Here is a 20,392-nt window from a genome sequence, read left to right as displayed (position 1 = left end):
GATAGCATGGGGGGGGGGGTGGAGCTCCAGCTGTGACCCACTGCCTGGGTTGTCCCTAGATGTCCTTATCCACAGAGACTCCTAGGACAAAAGTGTTATCCACAGGCTCTGTCTGCTTTGGAGGAGACCAGGAGAGATGTGTGAATGTTCTTGTTTCTCTAGCTCCACAACTCTCTGGGGCTCCAGATCAGCAAATTGAAAACTCTTATAGCCAATGGTTCGTAACTGCCACCTGCTGTGTCAAGGGGGAACCTTGAACCTACTTGAGTCAGAAAAGACACCGACAGTTGGCATGTGGGATTGCCATGCCAACAACTTCACCCGTGGCTCTGAGGGAATGGGAGGGAAAGAGAGGAGTCTACAGCTCTAGGTGCCAGCTGCTTCCCTCCACCCTTGGGAGAAGAGGGAGCTGCTTAGCCGAGGGCTTGGCTGTCGGGAACTGGCCCAGAACTCCGTTTCCAACCTTGTATCACTCCTTTCCCTCAGTGCCACATGCTCTGTGGAACTCTGGTGCTCCCACAGCAGAGCATGCTGGCCATCCTTGGATCTGTAGCCCTCCCTCCCTGCAGCCCTCCTTCCCTGCAGCCCTGGATCCTGCTTGGCCTCTGTCCAGTGCTCTCTTCCTTAGAGTCAGGTCTGACCCCTCCCCCTGGTGCCATGAGTCACATCTCCCTCCTTTTGCCCTAAATCCCTTGCTTCCCTTGAGAGTGGACCTTCTTCCTGGCTATGCTGTGACCAACCGGAGGACAGGGATAGGGCTCTCTGGGAGCCCAGGAGAGGGACCAAGGTTTTGCAGTGATGGTGAAAGGTTACAACATAGTTACAACAGGGGAACCTCAAGTTGTCTCCCTCTGTTCCTAGAGTAAGCGGTGCCGGATGGATCAGGAGATGGGCTTTTAGCCCTAACAGAAGTGTTTTTTGATGGGACAGATAGCTCCTGGCTCCCAGTCTTTGATAAGAGGAAGCCTACTGACAGGCTGCACCTACCTTGAGCTTTTTGACGCTGGTGCAGGGATCATTGGAGAAGCTTTCCGTGTCTGAGATCTCAATGTCTTCCCCGTACAGAACCCCAGTCAGGTCGTTCCTCACCTGTGGACAGACAAACAAAGAACTCGGGTGGGCTGTTGCCAGGAAGGACGGCATCGTCAGCACTGGCTGAGCTGGGGAGCCATTTTTTTCCTCGCCACTGAGAGACAGAAGAGAGAACTGCACTGAGAGACAGCAGGAAGCAACGTCCTACACCTGACACTTCGACACAGTGCCATAGAGGGCTGGGACTGCTCAGCCTGACCTACAAGAGGCAAGATGAAGATATTTACCGGCCAGCATCCCATCTTGCCTGGCCCACATCAGGCTGTCTAATGATACCTTGTTTATGTTTTGCAGTATAAACTCCAGTGTGACTTTCTATTGTAGTGAAGACATAGCCAAGACTCCCAGAGGACCAGTACGGAGCAGACTGTGGTAGAAACGGTGAGGTTCAAACCTACTGGTTGTGCATATGCCTATACGGCAGAAGGCTGCCAACTGCCATGTCCTCGTGGGCAGACATCAGCAGTTTCTGGGGTACTGTGGCACCCTAGAGACCACAGGGCCTTCTAAGGACAACCACTGCTGTTGCATTGCTATGCTAGAAGTGGGCTCAGGACACTTTGGGAGAAGAAATAAAAAAAAAATCCAGGCTTTTACAATAGAAAAATCCCTCATATTTTCTAGTGTTGACTTTTGTTTAAAGTTTGGATTAAACAGAACAAATTTGAAGAGCATATCTGCCTGGAAGCCATAGCTCAGTGCTCTGAACATGCAATAACGAAGCCCATGCCATGGGGCTGTTGAGGAGTAGGTGAGAGTCTGGACCCAGCTTCTGGGGCCTGCTGTTTCTGATTTGCTTGTGACCTTCCCCTCTTAGAGCCTAAGAGGAGGAGATCGTGAAAAGCTCATGTCGCTCACTCTGCTGAGATGGCCATTATCAGAAGCAGACAGAAACACACATTTGTGAGGACAGGAACCTCCTGGGGCCCTTGTGAACCACCTCGGGAATGTACAGTGAGTGGTTCAAGATTCTGGGAAACAGGAGGGTGGTGCCTCAGAAAACCAAAGCTCTATTACCATCTGCTCCAGCAACCCCACTCCTGGGAATAAGGACCACAAGAAATTACAGCAGGGACTTGTCTCATACACTCCTTCTATCCACTGCTTTTCTCAGCAAAGTATAATAGAACAACTGAAATGAGGGAGGCTTTTACCTTTCATGCTTACCATTTCTATCTATCATCTATCTATCTATCTATCTATCTATCTATCTATCTATCTATCTATCTATCTATCTATCTATCATGTGTCTATTTAGAGAGTGTGTGTGTGTGTGTGCAGTTGCCCATAGAGATACCCTGGAACTGGAGTTATAGGTGCTTGTGAGCTGCCCAGAGAACCGGGGTCCTCTGGAAGTGGAGCAGGCGCTCTTAATCACTGAGTCATCTCCACCGCTGAGGAAGGCTTTGAGGATGGCTCACAGTCTAAGAGGGTACAGTCCACCATGGCAGACAATGAAGCGTGAGTTCATGGCAGCAGTGTGTGAAGGGAGCAGACTAGGAAGCCAAGAGAGCTCAGGCCAGAACTGTGACCTGGGTTTCAACCCTCTAGGCCTGCCCCCCAGTGACCCACTTCCTTCAGCTAGGCTCCATCTCTTAAAGGCTCCATAATGGAACTCTGGATGAGGAACCAAGTAGTCAAACCCATGAGACCATGGTAGAGATTGTACCTTTCAACTGTAACACCCATGTTCACAGGACATGCATCACAACAGCAAAAGGTGACAGCAATCTACAGACTTGCTGCTGGAGGGACACAGAAACACGTGGTGTGCATACCCGGAGTGACAGCCTTAAAAACAATTGGCATTCTGCATATGTTAAAATATGGGTTAATCCAAAGAAACGTGGATACAGAACCACAATTACATAGGGGACCTGGAGTAGCCAAATAGTCAGATGGGATGTTCATGGCGGGGTGGTTGGTCGTGGGGGCTTGGGGTGCGGCAGGCACATAGAATAGGATTTGGTGCTTAACGGGCTCGGAGCCTCAGTTTAGGGTGGTGCAAAGGTTCAGGAGAGGTATAACACTGCAGTGACGTAATTCGTGAAGGCCCGTGTTGATGCTGCGTACTTACAAATGGCCATGGTGGGGAGATGTGATGTTCTGTATGCGTTACCTCCAGAAAAACAAACTTTCTTATGTCAACAGTCAGAAGATCCATCTGGAGCATATATCAACATGTTTATTTATTTATTTATTTATTTATTTATTTATTTATTTACGATCTGGCTCTGCATGTCGCTGGCCAGGAAGCCACCGCCAAGGAAGGGGGCCAAAGGGCCAGTGTGACCTGCTGGCTGCCGTGCGTGCTTCAGTCCCTTGAGGGAGAGGTGCAGAGAGTTATGAACTCGAGTTATGAACTCTGCCTGGTGGTCCTGGTGTTTATTTTGTTCTAGAGTTTTCCAGGTGCTTGAGGTGTTTCATGAGGGATGTTTTGCCACAGGAAGAAGCACCCCCATTGTCTGGGGTTATTGCTTGCACCCTGGTTTGTTGGATGAACTAAGCACCTTTTAGAACATGGAGCCTTACTCTGAGAAGTTATAGCTTCTGCCATGTCCAGTTCTTTCTCTCTGCTCCTTGTGATGCCTCTACAGCCATCAGCCCAAACAACCCTTCCTTAATTACTGCTGGAGGTGGGGCTTTATCACACAGTGGAGGGCGATGGGCACAGCAGGCCTGGGGCATGCCAGACAGATGCTCCCCCCAAGCTCCACTTGAGCCCCTGCTATGGCTTTTGCCTCTGCTTTTGCTAGAAGGCTAGAGACTAAGACGGGCGAATGCTGCCTTTGCCTTCAAAGCTCAGCGATGTGTCCTCAAGGCTTCCAGCTCAGTGGTGCTTGTATGGGGGAGGGGAGGCATGACTGCCTGGCCATGCAAATCAGTGTGCTCCCCAAGGGGCAGGCACAGTCAAGGCCCAGCTCTGTGTGTTACCCACAATTGGAGAGGTGACCCTGCTTCCCTTGAATCTCTTTCCTCTCACCTGAAACAAATGGCAGTGTGCTAATAGCTCACAGATTGGGTTCCAGGCTCAGCATGGGCTGTGGAATGCCTTTGTATGCTGCAGAGTTCTGGGCCTTGCTTGAAAGTGAGAAAGAATCCACTGGTTGGGGTTTCTGTGAGTGTGTCAGGGAAGGTGTGAAGCCTGTATTAAGTTTTGTTTGGCAAACAAACAAATCCACCCTAAAGGTGATCTCATCCTGAGCCCCCACCTCTTTCACCTATGAGCAAGCAAGGGGGCGGTGCCCAGACTGGTGATCTTCTCACACTCCAGCCTGCTGCTTCAGAACAGACTCAGGTGCACTGTCAGCTGGCACTGCCAGCCATTGCTTCCCCCACCCCCTTGCATCAGCTCCTTGGCCTTTGCATTCAGCCTGGGTATTTATTCTGAGGGACTTTTAGGGATCGCAAGGGAAGAGAAGCAACAGTAGAGGGCATCTTCAAAGATACGAAGTTCAGGAAAAAATGATGTAAGGACCGGTCCCCCACTCTCACATGGGGACTGGAAGGCCAGCCGCTTAGTCTCCCAAATGCCCAGGTTTGCCCTGGACCTGCAGGTTCTCCTGGGTGACAGGCCAGAGTCTGAGCTGCTTGCTCTAGTCTGGAGTCTCTGAATCTATGATCCTTTTCGCTTCTATTTAATAAAAGCAAGAACATGTTCTTCTGGGGAAAGTGAGAACTCTTCATTCCCTGGAAGATGAAACGAAGATGCTGATTGATGTACGATGGGGTGGGTGAGTTCAAAACCGAGAAAGTGGAAAACCATAAGAGAATGGGGCATACGCTTCAAAGGCCAAGGATCCCGGAGGCTTGGCTGTCCCTGGCATCACGTGGCTGCTGCTCCCTGCACAGGGAGAGTATTCTATTAAACATCACCAGGAAAGATTAACAAGACAGCAACACAAACTAACAAATCCCAGTCTGTGTCTACAGAACAGAAATCATGCTTGTATCATGGCAAGGTTGACCACTCCTACCAGGCATGCTTTGACAGGACAGTGCACCGAGGAGGTGCACTCAGGAGAACCACACAATTCAATCGTGAAAATCACCTCCAAGAGACCCATCATGTCTTAAGCAAGCTTACAACCTTATGGTGGGCCATATGGACCAATGTGGAAATCTCCCAGTAATTCCACTACATTGCTTTTGGGTTCTGTGAAGACTTGTCCTGCCAGACTCCTGTCTCCACCGTGTTCTGTTGCCCACACATAGAGCCAGTGAGGTCCCTTGTGTCCCCACCAATCCTCCACAGCAGCCTCGGATGCCTGACCTCCATCAAGGCAATATCGAGTCCAAGTTCAGAAACCCTAAGATAAAGCTCAGGCAGCTGGGGAGGGACATTTGCAGCCCCTCAGTCAGGTCTCCCACTGGGGCGGAAATCTTCCCTCCTTTCCCACCACTAACTGGCTTTGGGGCTTCATGCTTTCTCTAACGGCTTCCAAGGACTCTGGATTTTCAGGGATGAAATCTGTGTGCTTCTGCCACCCCATGGATTTGTTTTATGCTCATTCATGTTTGACATTGGCATCTCTTCTGCTCAGGTACTGGGAAGCCGGTGATGGACTCCTAACCTGGAGCTGAGCTACTCATTGCCCTGGGTCTCTCTCTGTGGAGTGGGTGTGGGAGGTGTTCCTCAGCTGACTTCTCTGGGGAATGTGTGTGTACTTGCTGAGGCTCTTGAGTTTAGTGAGGCAGAGGCAGAGCCAGGCCAAGAAGAGGAGCAGGAAGTATCCAACTACAGCAGCAGCATGTGCAAAGGTCCTGTGGTGGAGGAAGCTGGTACAGAAACTAGAAGACTATTGAAGTTGGAATTAAAATGGAGCCTAAAAGAAGGGCTGGGCGCCAGTGTTGGAATGACACAAGAAAGAAAGGAGAGGTGGGTGGGGCTACAGCATCTGGGCCTTATAATTTATATTAAAGATGTTGTGATCTTTAATATAAATTAAAGATCACATGAGCACTCATGATACTATTATCCAGGTGAGAGATTCCAAAGCAAGGACCAGGGGAGAATGGGAAGCTGCCAGAAACCACAAGTTACAGTGACATCCAGGGTAACTGATAATATGTATTTGCCTTCCGTTGCTGTGGAAAACATTATCCCAGCAGCTTTAGACAATAAGCAGCGATCATCTCCCTCATTACCAGAGATGGAGAACCAGGGTGTGGCTGAGTGGCAGCCCTGGCCCATGACCGTCTATCAGGGTGCATTCAAGATTGCACTGGTCAGTCACTGGAAATACTGCCAAGCCTCAGGGATGAAGACTTTCCTGGTGAGTCTGGTGAGCTGCATAAGTCACTGTGCTCTGAGTTTGGGGAATAAAGTTCTCAGCTGAAGACCAAGGCAGGGGCTCCACCCTCTCCAAAGCCAGGGTCCCATTCTTCCTCACAGATGGGGCTCTTCTCCTGCCCTCTCCCTACCCCCTTCTGTCTTCCCCTGCCCTCTCCTACCCTCTCCCACCCTCCCCTGCCTTTTCCTGTCCTCCCCTACCCTCTCCTGCCCTCCCCTGCCCTCTCCTGCCCTCTTCTGAGCTCTCCCACCCTCTCCTGCCTTCCCCTGCCCTCCCCTCCCCTTTCCTGTCTTCCCCTGCCATTTCCTGCCCTCCCTTGCCTTCTCCTGACCTCTCCTTCCCTCTCCTGCCCTCTCCTGCCCTCTCCCACCCTCCCCTGCCTTCCCCTGCCCTTTCCCTGTCCTCCCCTACCCTCTCCTGCCCTCCCCTCCCTCTCCTGCCCTCTTCTGAGCTCTCCCACTCTCTCCTGCCTTCCCCTGCCCTCCCCTCCCCTTTCCTGTCTTCCCCTGCCATTTCCTGCCCTCCCTTGCCCTCTCCTGACCTCTCCTTCCCTCTCCTGCCCTCTCCCACCCTCCCCTGCCTTCCCCTGCCCTTTCCCTGTCCTCCCCTACCCTCTCCTGCCCTCCCCTCCCTCTCCTACCCTCTTCTGAGCTCTCCCACCCTCTCCTGCCTTCCCCTGCCCTCCCCAGCCCTCTCCTGACCTCTTCATCTCATTGCTACATCTTTTCTTGAAACACTGATCTCAAGCAGGGCAGGTTTAGAGCCAGTGAAGTTGGCAGCCAAGGACAGGAGGCCACAGGAGGGCCAGAGACCTCTAGACACTTAGCTTTGATGGCCAGCCATTTCCAGGACATCATCCCCAGGGAGGTCACTGTCCCAGCTGAAGAACCATCCAGAAAGACAGTGCTCCAGGTGAAGATGGCGGCAGAGCCACCTGCACTTGTAAGCCTGAACATCCTAATTAGGTTAGAAATGAACTCAGAGCAAAGTGAGTCCCCAGCTCTCCTACGGAAGCCGAGGTGACCTACTTTGTCATTCAAATGTACCACTATATATAGCGACAGATTGTGCTGAAATGTCACTCCACTTACCTGACTAAAACGTATAATTATAGATTTACTTCTATTCATTCATGAAATGTGTCTTCACTTGATTAAACAGTTCATTCAAGAAAAATCCATTAACACACGGAGCGTGTTCAAATACGGCTCCTTCAATGCTGAGGGAGCCGACAGAGTTAAGATGCTAATTAGGCTAAATAGGTTTTGAAACGTCCCAATGTCTGAATAATTCAGGTCACTTTTTAGTGGGGCTTCAGCTCCCCAGGAACTACCATTAATTTAAACTAATTAGAAAATTAGCACAGAGATGATCAAGGCAGGAAGAGATGGATGGCTTCAAAATGGAAGAGCTGTCACAGGAAGAGGGGATGCCTGGTCTGGACGCCCTCAGCAGCCAGTGAGCCAACAGTTAGAAGGAGATTCTGGCCCCAAACCAGAAGGAGGAGGAAGCAGAGGCAGGAGAAGCAGATAATGACATAGAAGATGAAGATGATGAAGAAGAAAAGTTTCTAGTGACAATGAATGAGGTAGTGAGCTCCCCATCACTGCAGGCATGCATGTAGACACTGGACACTAAACATGAGGCTTCCTTTCCCTTATCAACGTTGATGGTTTTTCAACACTATGCTTACCCCACTCACTGTTCTTTTTGAATGTTAAGGTTGCTGAAGCAATTCTGGGCGACCATGAGGGTTATTTTTTGTTTGATTGTTTGCCCCCTGACATCTCTTTCCTCCCACCCTCTCACCCCCACTTAAGATTTGGCACATGCGCTTAAATTCTTGTAGAAGTACTTCCTGTGGCAGAACGGTGTTCCTGTGGGGACACAGAACAACCTACTTCCAGATCAGTTAGTGCTTTATACTGTGTAGCTGGAGTTGAGCCTTCATGAAAAAATGTAGGGACAAGTATAAGTGAAGATGCAGGACGTGGTGGTTCACCTTGGCTGTGAACTTGATGGGATCTGTGTGGGTTTGTTTCCTTGAAGGATTCGTTGAGATGGAAAGACCCTCTCCGAGGTGGGCTGAGTCTTTCCCAAGGGGGCAAGGTGTAAAGAGGACCAAAGGAAAAGTGGTGCTGCTTCATCTGTGTGCCTTTGCTCCATGCTGACCTGTGCATCTGCTTTACCGTTGCCGCCGCTGCTGCTGCTGTTGCTGCCGCCATCCTCCAAAGACATTCAGACTCAGCTTCTTCAGCCTTCCTATGCAGTCTGAGGACAGCAGCTCTGCAGCGACCTCCAGGCCTGCACTGTGAATGCCGAGGCATCCAGCCTGTGGACTGAGCATCTAACAAGTTCTCAGCCTCTCCAGCACGCAGACAACCATTGCTCGACTACCCAGCCTGTGCGGTGTAGGCCAATCTAATAACCCCTGTGTAATAAGCTCATTCTATTGGGTCTATTCTTCTAGAGAGCCCTAATGCACACTGTGGACTTTTTCTGGATAATGAACACATGTCTGCTTATCCCAGAGAGGACAGCAACAAAGACCAAAGAAACTGTCCCACTAGAACGGAGCCTCGTGGGCCAAGAATCTTGTTCATTTAGAGGTGTGTGTGTGTGTATGTGCGTGTTCATGTATGTCTTTGTGTATATTCAAATGACATCAGACACCTTCCCCTTCATTTTCTTAGTCTTTTATTGAACTAGGGTATATCAACTGACTAGAGTGGCTGGCCTGAGATTCTCCTGTCTCCATACCCCAGTGCTGGGACTCTAAGGGGTGTCAATCACTTACCCACTAAGCCATCTCTCCAGCCCTACAATGACTTTTAATCAGAGTTTATGGGAACCAGAACAGCACACAAGATGCTCTGAAGCAAACGTCTCAGTCTCGCAGCCACTGACCGCTTATGCATCCCCATGCGTCCCACATCCCCACCTCCCACAAAGTGAGACAGAGGTGGGGCCCACTTTTGTGCAGGTGTCATGTGGTTAATCACATGTGTTGAGAGTTGAAGAGGACGATAGTCATGTGATATCCAGAGGATAGCACTCCACGTAGACGTGCGTTAGATCCTCCGTGTGCAGCCTCGTGAGAGAGCAGATGCAGCTGTGTCTTGCATCACTCACACCCCAGTCTGGGCTGCCAGAAAGGAACCCGCTTTTTCTCTCCATCATGACACCCTGCCTGTCCCAGGTCTGTCTGTCCCTGTCTGTTTGTTCTCTATTATGAAGAACAAGAACACAGATGGGAGAGTGGGCCAAAGCGTGTTGGACTCCAGAGTTCCTTGGTAGGGTCTTGGGCTTGGAGCTGGGTTGTAAACAGCTGACCCTGGCAGGGTGGGCCCACGTTCCTTTCCACACACAAGCCCTTGGGTCCCTCAGATCACATCCTCTGCATCGACACATCCTGTGCGTCAAGGCCCACAGGAAGCCTATGAGAAGTGAGTGAATTATGGGAGGGGCGCGTGGGGGGCATCAAGCCATACTTCATTCATACTTGAGTGCTGGAGACTAAAGGCCGAGAGGGAGAACTCCGGACAGTTGCGTGGGAGCAGTGAAGTTACTTCCTGTGGAGACCCTCAGCTCCTCCTGTGGCATCTACCCCTCTGTCTGATGTCCCAGTTCCTCCGGTGGCAGCTTCCTCTCCCCCTTTAAACTCTGTGCCAAGGACCTGCCCTCTTCTCTATAAGATAGTTCCTCAAGTTTGAGTTCCCTCCTCGCATTCTTACAAATCCATTGTCACCCTTTTAGGGTGTCCCAGTCTGACTTTCCAGTTTAAACTCCATCTTTCCTAGGCACTGCCGTGGACATTATATCTAGAACCTTCTATAGGAAGGCTCCCATTCCCCTCTCTGCTATGATTCACCCGTGACTAAAATGGTCGGCTTCATAGGATCTCATATCCCTTCTCCAAGGCAGCACACCCAGTGACTGGTCTAGCCTGCGTGGCTTGACTTGCAGAAAAGAACATGGAAGCCCCTATGCCCAGGGCCCTTACCGGGCTGTATCTTGCTGAAATCCAACACTTGTCCCCACTCACACTCTCCAGCTTGTCCTGCCCTGCCCTCTCTGGAATTTGACTTTAATGAGTGGCACCTCTTGATCTGACTTGTTCTAAGACTCTCAGTTAGGTTAGGCTGATGGGGGGTCTCAAGTGGCATCAGAAAAACAATGGAAGCCGGGAGTGTAAGGGCTAATGGGTGGCCCAGCAGGAGTCAGAGAGCCAATGGGAGCCAGCAGGGGTCTAAGGACCAATAGGAGGCCAACAGGATTCAGAAAGCCAATAGGATCCCAGCAGGAAGCAGAGGGCCAAAAGGACCCCAGAAGGTATCAGAGGGCCAGGATATCAGCAGATGTAGAAAGGCCAATGGTAGGTCTCAGCAGGCACTGGAGGGCTAATGAGAGGTCTCAGCAGGGGTCGGAGGGTAGCAGGAGCCCAGCAGGCACCAGAAGGCCTGAGAGAGGCCCCAGCCAGAGTCTGAGGGCAAGGAAGAGGAAGAGTTAAAAGTTAAGGATCTTTCTGCTTGGCTCCTCTTTCTTTGTTTGGATCCCAGCCCTGTCCAGCTTGGCTCCTCCTGCTGCCCTCAAGGGTACCTGGTGGTGGTCCTGACTCCCACCATTGCTGGTCCTTGGGGTCTCATTAGCCCAATTGGTTCCCCAAGCCTTGCCCAAAATACTTCTGTGAAGTTTGCTCTCTTCTGATTCCTCCCAACATGCCACGCCTCCTTCAGGGCCCTAAACTGTAGACCTCTCCCTTTGCAGGTGCAGGTCTCCAAAGGATAGCCTGATGCCTAGGCTCACATCTCGTGATGAACCATACGGTTCTTTTACATCATACGTGCTCAGGCCACCAGAGCCCCATGTAAACAGCTCCTTCCCATGACGTCCTCTGGGGACTCCAGGCTCAGCTCTGGCCCTCGGATGCCCTCCCTGCGGCTCGGCTACCTGGTTCTGTAACCAGGAAGTCCACTCATATGCAGCTCCCCGCTGCTCCTCGATAGAGAAGCTGAGCTGTCTCAGCTCCCTCAAGGTTAGGAATGACAACCTGTCTATGCCCTGGCCTAGAGCCTGGAGCCGGCCTCATCCCGTGCAGGTGCTGAGTGTGCGTCTTGGGTGGACACCGCCCCGAGTGCTGAGCAGGCTGCAGGGCCCAGAATATGCTGAGCTGAGCAGTTTGGACAGTGCAACTTCACTAGGAACTGGGAGTCACATCTACTCTGCAAGGCCCGAGTAAAATTTTCCGTTTGGGATGCAAATCTGAAAGGCAGGACCATATATTGTGGCTTATTCACTCACCCATCCGCCTTGGGCTGTGTGCAGGGGGTCTGGAAGCCTCGCACCTCCCTGGAAGGTCTCAGAACTATAGCCTGCATCAGTGAGCCATCTGCATGGTTGAATGAGACACCTGCTGCCTGTGATGTGTCACTGAGTGCCTGGTGTCCAAAGGGGAGTCTAGAAAAGAGTCTATGTCACCTTCGTCCGGGTGATTAGAGGAGGGCCTAGGTAGAAATTCCAGAGCACTCTAGAGGGAGGCAGAAGAGAGAGTGGAGAAGGCAGACCACCTAGGATAGATGGAAAAAGGAAATGGCGCTGGGGTTCCCGGTCACAGACTCAACCCAATGAACTCTCCCTGCAAACTGATGAACTAACTGCACAGGCGTGGTGGGGAAGCCCAGGGGGCAAGCAGCCATAAGATGTCCTAGGAATATGGGCAGCTTTAGGACCTGAGGGTGTTTAGGACCTGTGCCTTTAGTGCCCCCATCCCTCTAGTCCCTCACTCATGCCAGGACATTACTTCTGGCCACTGGTGTAGACTTAAAAGGCATAGTTATAAGCAATGTGTGGGCAAGTATAATAAGACACAGAGAGGTCAAGGCAGCTGCCCAAGATCACACAGCTTAGAAAACACTGAACCCAGGACCTAACTTTAGTCTGATTTCTTCCTATGGTCCACAACAGCAAGGGAAAGCCAGGTTCCTCTGCAAGGGGCCAGAGCATAAATATTTAGTTTTCACAGGCCTTCTGGGCTCTGTCCCAACTAAGTTCTGCTGTTGTATTACAAGAGAAGCCGTAGGCAACACGAGAAGCAGTGAGTACGGCTGTGTGCTAATCACTTTTTCTAGACCAGGAGCTGGACTCGAAGATGCCAGTCATGGTTGGCAGACCCTAGAGCCCGTGGTTTGTGCTTGCTGCAGTCTGTGAGGGAGACCCATGGCTCTACTTGTAGCCCTCTGTCCTGGCCACTCCAGGTGAACAAGAGAATTCTTCTTAAAAAAAAAAAAGTTACCTCCACAGCTTACCCCAGGTGGGTTGTAAATTTAAAAGTAAGATTATTCGTGCCAGGTGTGAGGGACAGTGGTCACTATCAGGGATATGATCAAAGAGCGGATAAGACAGCATGCTTTCGGTTCAGTTACTGCAGGGCAAGCTACAGTAATGCCATTGACCTAAACCCAAGAGGTGTGGTCTCTCTGCAGGAACAAGCTTGCCTGCACCCCGTGAAACCCCAAAGGGATGCGCAGAAGCCTCTGGTGGGAGAGATCTTTTCACTACTCCCGGGAAGGAGCAGCTGTGGCAGCTTGGTAACTCCCCAGAGAGGGCCAGAGGCAGCTGTTCACAGGCTGGGCACAGCAAATTGTGTGATGTGCTGGGTTCTGGGGCAGGCTGCCAAGCCAACCTGGGGCGCCTTTGCACCCCACCCCTCCACCGCCTGCTGCCTTACTGCTGATTCACAAGCAAAGCCGGGATATGCCAGAAGGATCCGAAACGGCTCTCCAGTGAAACACACTGCTGCTGAGGGGGGCACATGGGGACCAGGAGGCCAGGAACAGCTTCTGCTGTTTCCACATGAAGGTCGTGACCTTGGCAGGGCAGGGAGGATGTGGGAAGCTCCATCAATATCACTGGAGGCCGGGATATGGATCAGGTTGCCAGAGCCTGGCAGCCATGTTTGGTGGAAGAATCACTCCTCAGAGGGGATGCTAACTTGGGATTTGAGAGGGAGAGGGGATATGCCCAGGAAAACAACAACAACAACAAAAACAAAACAAAAGGCTAAATTATAAAGCCAGATGATGTGATGAGGGCCAGTATAGGGCAAGACATTAAATAGGGCCACGAAACAGGAATCGCCTAAGACGTCTCATCCGCCTGAACACCACTGTGCAAAGCGAGAGGCCGTTTTAACGACAGGATAGCTGAGCACAGATGTCCACCTCCCACCTAAGCTACCCCCTTCTGCAAGTGACAGAAAGGACCCTGCAAGGTAGTTACAAAAATAGGAGAATCTGCTTCAGTGTTGGAAAAAGAGGAGCGAGAAGCATCAACATGCCAGCAATTTTGAGGAATTTCAGAGAGGTACGATGCCAAGGAAACCAGATTGAACGCTGACTCACAGCCCTGCTTCCTGAGCAGGGGGCACTGTGCTGTGGGGAGGGAGAGTGTCCTGGGGCTGGGGGTGGTCACTGACCACATAGCCTACCATGGGCAGCTGGGCACCAGAGGACAGGCTGGGCCACAGCAGGGTGTTGCTCAGGAAGATAGACCCTGGGCTGCGGCAGGGGGTACGGACCCACTTGGAGGAGCCCCCTTCTCATCACACGGCCCACCTGCCTTCAGCAATGGTTTGGCTATACCGTCTAATAACAAGCAAGCAGAGCTGTCCAAATTTAGTTTCTACACGGTGTCTTGCAAGACACCACAGGCAAAAGAGCAAGGGCAGAGGCCAAGAGTTTGGCTATGCCGTCTAATAACAAGCAAGCAGAGCTGTCCAAATTTAGTTTCTCCACGGTGTCTTGCAAGACACCACAGGCAAAAGAGCAAGGGCAGAGGCCAAGAGTGACCCTGAACATCTGGAGCAGCTGTTCCCCACCTACAAGGAGAAACCATGAGTAGCTGAGACAGTTCAGCACCATGTGACTCCTTGGCCCTCAGCTCTCTGTCTCTGGCTTTGAGTTTTGTCTTAGACTCAAGTGAAAGTTCAGCAGAGGCAGCTAAAACCATGGAGACCCAGGGAAAGTTCACGGATGCCAGGGCGTCCCAGGTCAGGGAGGATTCGGAGGCCGTGAGCCATAAAAAACAGTGAACATGAGCAGAGGAAGGGCTTGTCAACGAACAGATTTGCTACCGGAAGTAAAAGGAAACTGTCACATCAGTTCTGTGCTTCAGAGATGAAAGCAAACCAGAACTCTGAAATGCTGGAAATGATACAGTGAAAGAAACTGAAATTCAAAGGACCCCAGCAGAGCTGAGAAAATGACGGCAGGAGATGAATTAGATTACTGAATCTGAGAGTTAAGACACATTAGAGGCATCCAGAAGCAAACCTTAGTTACAGAGCACTGACAGCTGTGTGCAAGATAACCTGAGATCTCTAGGAGGTAAAGTCTCCTGGACATCAGCAAGGGTGGAGGTTGGGATGCCAGAGCGAGAAGAGCAGCAGAGAGGAACTACAGAGACTCATTCTGGAATTAGGGGCTCCCAAGGGGGCGGTGTGAGTGTGAATTCTGGAATTTGGTTTCTTAAAAACACTGACATATAAGAATGTGGTTTCGTTTTAACCTCAGGTGTGCGGATATGGGGCTGCTTCAGACTGTCTTCTGCAGCTGACTGTGATTTGCCTCGTGCTCTAGCAGAATGGTGGTGTTGCCAGCTGTGGATAGTTTCTGCGGCTGTGGGACAGCTGGAATTCTGGAAACTTTTCAGAGGGTGTATAAATGTTAGAGCCTCATGGGCGGTGTGGGTGGTTGTTGGTCATTCAGGGGTGTTGGTTGTGATTTGTTAGTTGTGCTCAAAGAAGGAAAAAGAAGAAGGAAATTATTTAGTGATTCTCTCTCTCTCTCTCTCTCATTCTTTCTTTCTTATATAGTGATAGAGCATGAAAGGGGCGGGATGGGTGGAGATAAAGGGTGGGAAAAAGAAGCCACAAAGTAGCAAAGGGAGGAGCACTCATAGGGATAAAGGGTAAGAGAAAGAGGAAGACACAAAGTAGCAAAAAGCAGCTGCCAGGGCGAGTGTTGGTGATTTTTTTTTTCTGTAACTATGACAATACTTGACAAAAGCAACTTAAAGAAGGAAGGAAGGAAGGAAGGAAGGAAGGAAGGAAGGAAGAGGGAGGGAAGGAGGGAGGAAGGGAGGGAGGAAGGGAGGAAGGAAGGGAAGAATTATTTTGGTTCATAGTTTAAGGAATACAGGATTCAGTTCATGTGGCAGGGAAGGCAGCTGGTCTGCAGTCAGAAAGCAGTGACCGGTGCTGATAGCCTGGTGCTTAGCTGGCTTCCCCCTTTTTATTCAGTTCAGGGGCACAGTCTATGGACTGGACCCAGCCATGTTTCCACGGTACCACCCTCCTCAATTCAACTTCTCAGGATACTCAGAAGCATGGGCTTTAGGTGACTCTGAATCTGCCCAGGCTGACATTGAATATCAACCCGGCAAGGTCTTAGAGCAAAAGAGAAATGATGAAAGATCTAATGGAAGAAAACTTTCACACTAGGAAGACCAAAGTCTTCAAACAAAAGCTGCTGTTGTGTTTTAGGAAAAGCACATGAATATCACACAAGTTTATCAGTCATGCTTATTGTCGCTGTATTCACTACAGCGAGGAAATGGAATCAGTCTACCTGTCCATCAACAGACGGATAGTGAAAAACTGATGGATAATAAAAATACATATTTATACTTAATAAATAACATGCGGAAAATAAATAATATATATGAAAGAATGCATAAATGGAGAGTGAAAATATACAATGGAATACTGTACATCTCTAAAAAATGAAATCACAATATTTTCAGGAAAATGGAAAAGCTTAGAATGTCTATTAAGCAAGGTCATACACTCTCAGAAAGACAAAAACATGTAGCCTCCCTTCTGTGTGCACATGTATGTAAGCACAGTAAGATATGAGTGTGGGGAATGGGGGTGGGTGGGATTTGGGTGATGGGAAAGAACTGATGCAGGCAACAGACACAGGTCAGGAAGCGATAGAAAGATGCTTCTCTGGTTTGTTCCTGTCCTGGAGTGTGCACCTGTGTGTGCGTGTGTGTGTGTGTGTGCATGTGCACCTATGTGTGCGTGTGTGTGTGCACGTGCTTGTATGTGTGTGTGCATGCATGCATATATAGGTATATATGTGCATGTGTGGGTATGTGTATTGGAATTATAAAATCCAGTATGAACCCACAGCTCCAGAACTGCTCTAACTATTCAGGAGTCCACTGAGATGGCACCTTTGGGTCTGGTTAATCTCTCTCTCTCTCTCTCTCTCTCTCTCTCTCTCTCTCTGTGTTTTATTTGCAGGTATTTTATAAGAGAGCTTTAATAAAAAATTTAAAGACTAAATTCTTCAGACAAAAGCGGTAGTCATGTTTTAGAATAAGCATTCAAGTATCAGATATGTGATATTTTCTTTCTTTGCTTCACAGATAAAAAATTCTGTAAGTAGCTAACACAGGACTGGGCTGTTACCAACCAACCAACCAACCAACCAAACCATTGTCATTAAATCTTTTTTTAAATTTATTTTTAAATTTTTTATTATTTTTATTTTTTAAAATTTTTATTAGATATTTTCTTCATTTACATTTCAAATGCTATCCCCTTTCCTAGTTTCCTCTCCAAAAGTCCCCTATATCCCCCCCCACCCCCCACTCTGCTCCCCAACCCACCCACTCCCTCTTCCTGGCATTCCCCTGTACTGCAGCAGCATATAATTTTCGCAAGACCAAGGGCTTCTCCTCCCATTGATGGCCGATTAGGCCATCCTCTGCTACATATGCAACTAGACACACTAAATCTTGATACAATGTCAGGAAAGGTTTGAAGAAGACAGGTGGATAATTTGTCATTCGAAAAAGACAACAGAGGGAAGCTATGACTTATGTAATGACATAGTAGACAGAAGAGTCACATGACCATCCTCACACTGGCGACTTAAAGATGCACTCATACATACTGAGACAGGAATGAAACATCTATGCCACACTCCCTCCTCCCAAGGCTTGTGGACCATTGAGAAAGAGAATAGCAGAAAGACTGTAAGAGCCAGAGGTCCAGGAGGACCAGACCAAAACAGTGTCTTTGGACCTAATGGGCCCACTGCACCCAGGGGCTCACAGCTGCCTGCATGAGACCCACATAAGACCAGTCAGTCAACATCCCAGCATGGGGAGGAGGGTTCAGGGGCCCCTACCTCTAACTGAGGAGCTATTGGCAGTTAATGGCTTTTGGGCCAGGGAGAATGCGTTTTAGGGGTGTGGCCTCTGTTAGGAAATCTTGGGCTGATATTGGTTATTATTACTGTTTTATTTAATCACTTTCTGGTTTGCCTCCTCATCTTGGCTGCATATCCGGTATGTGTAAGCTTTCTCTCCAGTGGATGGCCCGTACCTATGGCAGCACAAATGGGACTCAATGGGTTGTTTTGAAAACCATCAACAAAACGAGAAGATGAAGCTGAGATGGGGTGGGGCGGATCTGGGAGGAGTTAGGGATCTGGGAGCTGAGTTTCATCAGAATACATTGTCTGCATGTATGAAACTCAGAAAACAATAAATGGTATATTTGAAATTCTAATAAAATATACACTGGTGCTAGAGAGACAGAGTGATTCAAAGACGTGGCAGTGGACGCTAGCCCGTTAAGTGAGGATTTGACTGCTAAATCATGGTCACTGCTGTGTACTTTCACAGTAAAAATCAATATGTTAGATAACAGTTGACAAGAAGCATCTACAATGTAAAAAGTAAAATTGGATAACTGCCCTCCAATCAGAGGTTATGGGAGCAGAGGTCAACGGTGTCATAACATCCAGAGCTTGCTATCGCTGTTCCTGTATTTCTATATTGGAAATTAGACAAGCAGAGGCTAAGTATTTTAAATTTAAACAAGACTGCAGAACACTTCATTATAGCGGCGAGGAAACAGCATTTATCTGACAGTACCGTGGGCTAAAACCACGATCAAATACAGACGCATCTCTGCAAATGCATTTCACAGGAACCAAGAGCAAAGACCAAGTGTGCAAACCCAAGTAGAAAAGAAACGGTCCTGAGAGCAAACATCGCTAAAGAGAAAAGCAGGCAGAAATTATCTAGAGTGGGGCAGAACAGAGAGAAGTTCCAGTAAGGGCCTGGGCTTTGCCATTCTCTTTACAAGACAAGATAAGCTAATGCTTCGCCAAAAATTTAACTTCTGCTCCCTCCCCCTGCTTCCCTTCCACCAATCAGGACGGATGTTTTATAAAGCAGATGCACGGAGTCTGGGATGGGAAAATGGAAGGAGCCTTTCTAAGAGACTGCTTTCTGGCTCTTAACGATGTAGATGGAGGTGGGGAAAGAAAGGGATGGGAAAGGAGAGGAGGAGGAGAGGGGGGAGTAAGGAGTGGAAGGGGAAGGGAAAAGACTTCAGAGCTTTCTTGGAGCTGAGGTGCTAGGAAGTGTGCCCAGGGACCCTGGGCCGGGGCTGTAACCAGGCAGACCAGAGCTTCTTGCGCCACCATGTGGCAGCTGGAAGCAAGGACGGCAGAAGGTGGGCTCTCTCAGCTTTGTGTAGGGTCAGGCCCTGGAGTCATTGCTCATTTCAGAGAAGGCCGGAACCAAAGGTCTAACCGTAGGAACTAAAACGAAAACCTCAAGACTCTCAAAATAAAACCTAGTGACCCTGGATTAGCCAGTGCCCCTTAAAGCTGAGGACCAAAGCTAACAAAAGACAACCCTGACTTCATCAAAATGGAAAGACTGTTCATAAAGGGTTTCATGAAGAAAGTGAAAGACATCCCAGTCTCCAAGGAGATACTTCAGGCCATATCAGGATAGTCCCCAGCCTGTGAATGACCACCAGGGTGTTCTCAGAGTCTGTGATGACTCAAAGTATCAGCCAACCCCTTAAAAGGTCTAAAAATTCCCTCCCAGGGTCCTAACCAGTCACTGCTTGTCCCTCCTCAGTCTGCCCCAGCCACAATGCCCTCTGACGCTCTTCTCACACCAGGGCCCTCCATGACAGCATCTCCGCTCAGCTGCTCTGTCTGGGGCTCCCCTCCCTATGACATCCTGACCTGGAGGCAGCCCGGAAGCCCTTCTCAGCTCACCACACTCAGTACTGTCCTGGCACTACCTGACTAATCTCTGTGGCACTTTCGATCACGTCACATAAGAGCCACTAGCCTGCTTCCTTCCTTGTCTGTTTTCCTGCATAAGGATTCAGACTCCCCATGGGTAGGGACCAGTCCGTTCTCAGCTGTGTTCCTCTGAATGGAACTGAACGCACTTCATAAATATGTGCTGCACGAGTGCATTATAAGATGAATTCAGGAAGACCGGTGGCTGCCATTTCCCAACTTGTACACTGAAGAAAAGAAAATGTGGCTACCAATCTAGAGTCTGAGCACTCAGTTTCCTAGGTTGAAGATCTGCCTGCCTATATGGAGTAACATGGGCAGTACCTCGCTCGACACTGCGAGGAGTACTTGACAGGCATCACACCTTGCCAGCTATGTTCTCATTGAAGGTAAGCACTAGGAGGCAGTACTCAGTGTTAGCACTATTTGAAGACGTCACTCGAATGTCTAGCGAACATCTCAAGATGATCAGAAAGGGTGAGTGACAGCGTGTGGCCCCGGGTGCTGCTGTTCTGAGCCTTGAGTACTTATGCATATTAGCTATTTTAATGCTCCCTGCCCCTGAGGTAATCTGAACATGCCCCCACCTTCAGAGACATGGGAAATTAAATGACATGTAGAAAGTCACCCAGTCCCTGGGGAACCAGTTAGAAACCCGTCACTCTGCTCTGAACAACTGTGCAGGATGTCACAACGAGGAACCAAGAAGTTAAAGGTGATGTGGTCCAGGGAACCAAGAGCAGGCTCATTCTTGATGTCGATGTTGTTGATGACTGCTCAGAAGACTCAAGGGAACTGAGAGAGGAGAAAGTTCCAGAAGCAATACATACAACGCAACCAGTCCTAAGAGATACTTGCAGGGAGATCAATAGCTTTCCTATA

At 49.5% G+C, this 20,392-nt stretch overlaps 1 protein-coding gene across 1 annotated transcript in view; it reads right to left on the bottom strand.

Annotated features, from left to right (window-relative positions):
• The window catches only part of Gabbr2 (gamma-aminobutyric acid type B receptor subunit 2), a 329,174-nt gene that overhangs the window by 151,576 nt on the left and 157,206 nt on the right, over nt 1-20,392 (bottom strand). Inside the window, exon 4 of the mRNA XM_021159700.3 lies at nt 988-1,089. Within this exon, the coding sequence (XP_021015359.1) occupies nt 988-1,089 (102 nt within the window). The remainder of the gene's footprint in view (nt 1-987; nt 1,090-20,392) is intronic.

This window comes from Mus caroli, unplaced genomic scaffold (genome assembly GCF_978045245.1).
Source record: "Mus caroli unplaced genomic scaffold, Mus_caroli_1 scaffold_6, whole genome shotgun sequence".
NCBI classification, from domain to species: Eukaryota; Metazoa; Chordata; class Mammalia; order Rodentia; family Muridae; genus Mus; species Mus caroli.
The sequence above is the reverse complement of the archived record's forward strand: the minus strand, read 5'-3'. Positions and strand labels throughout refer to the sequence as shown.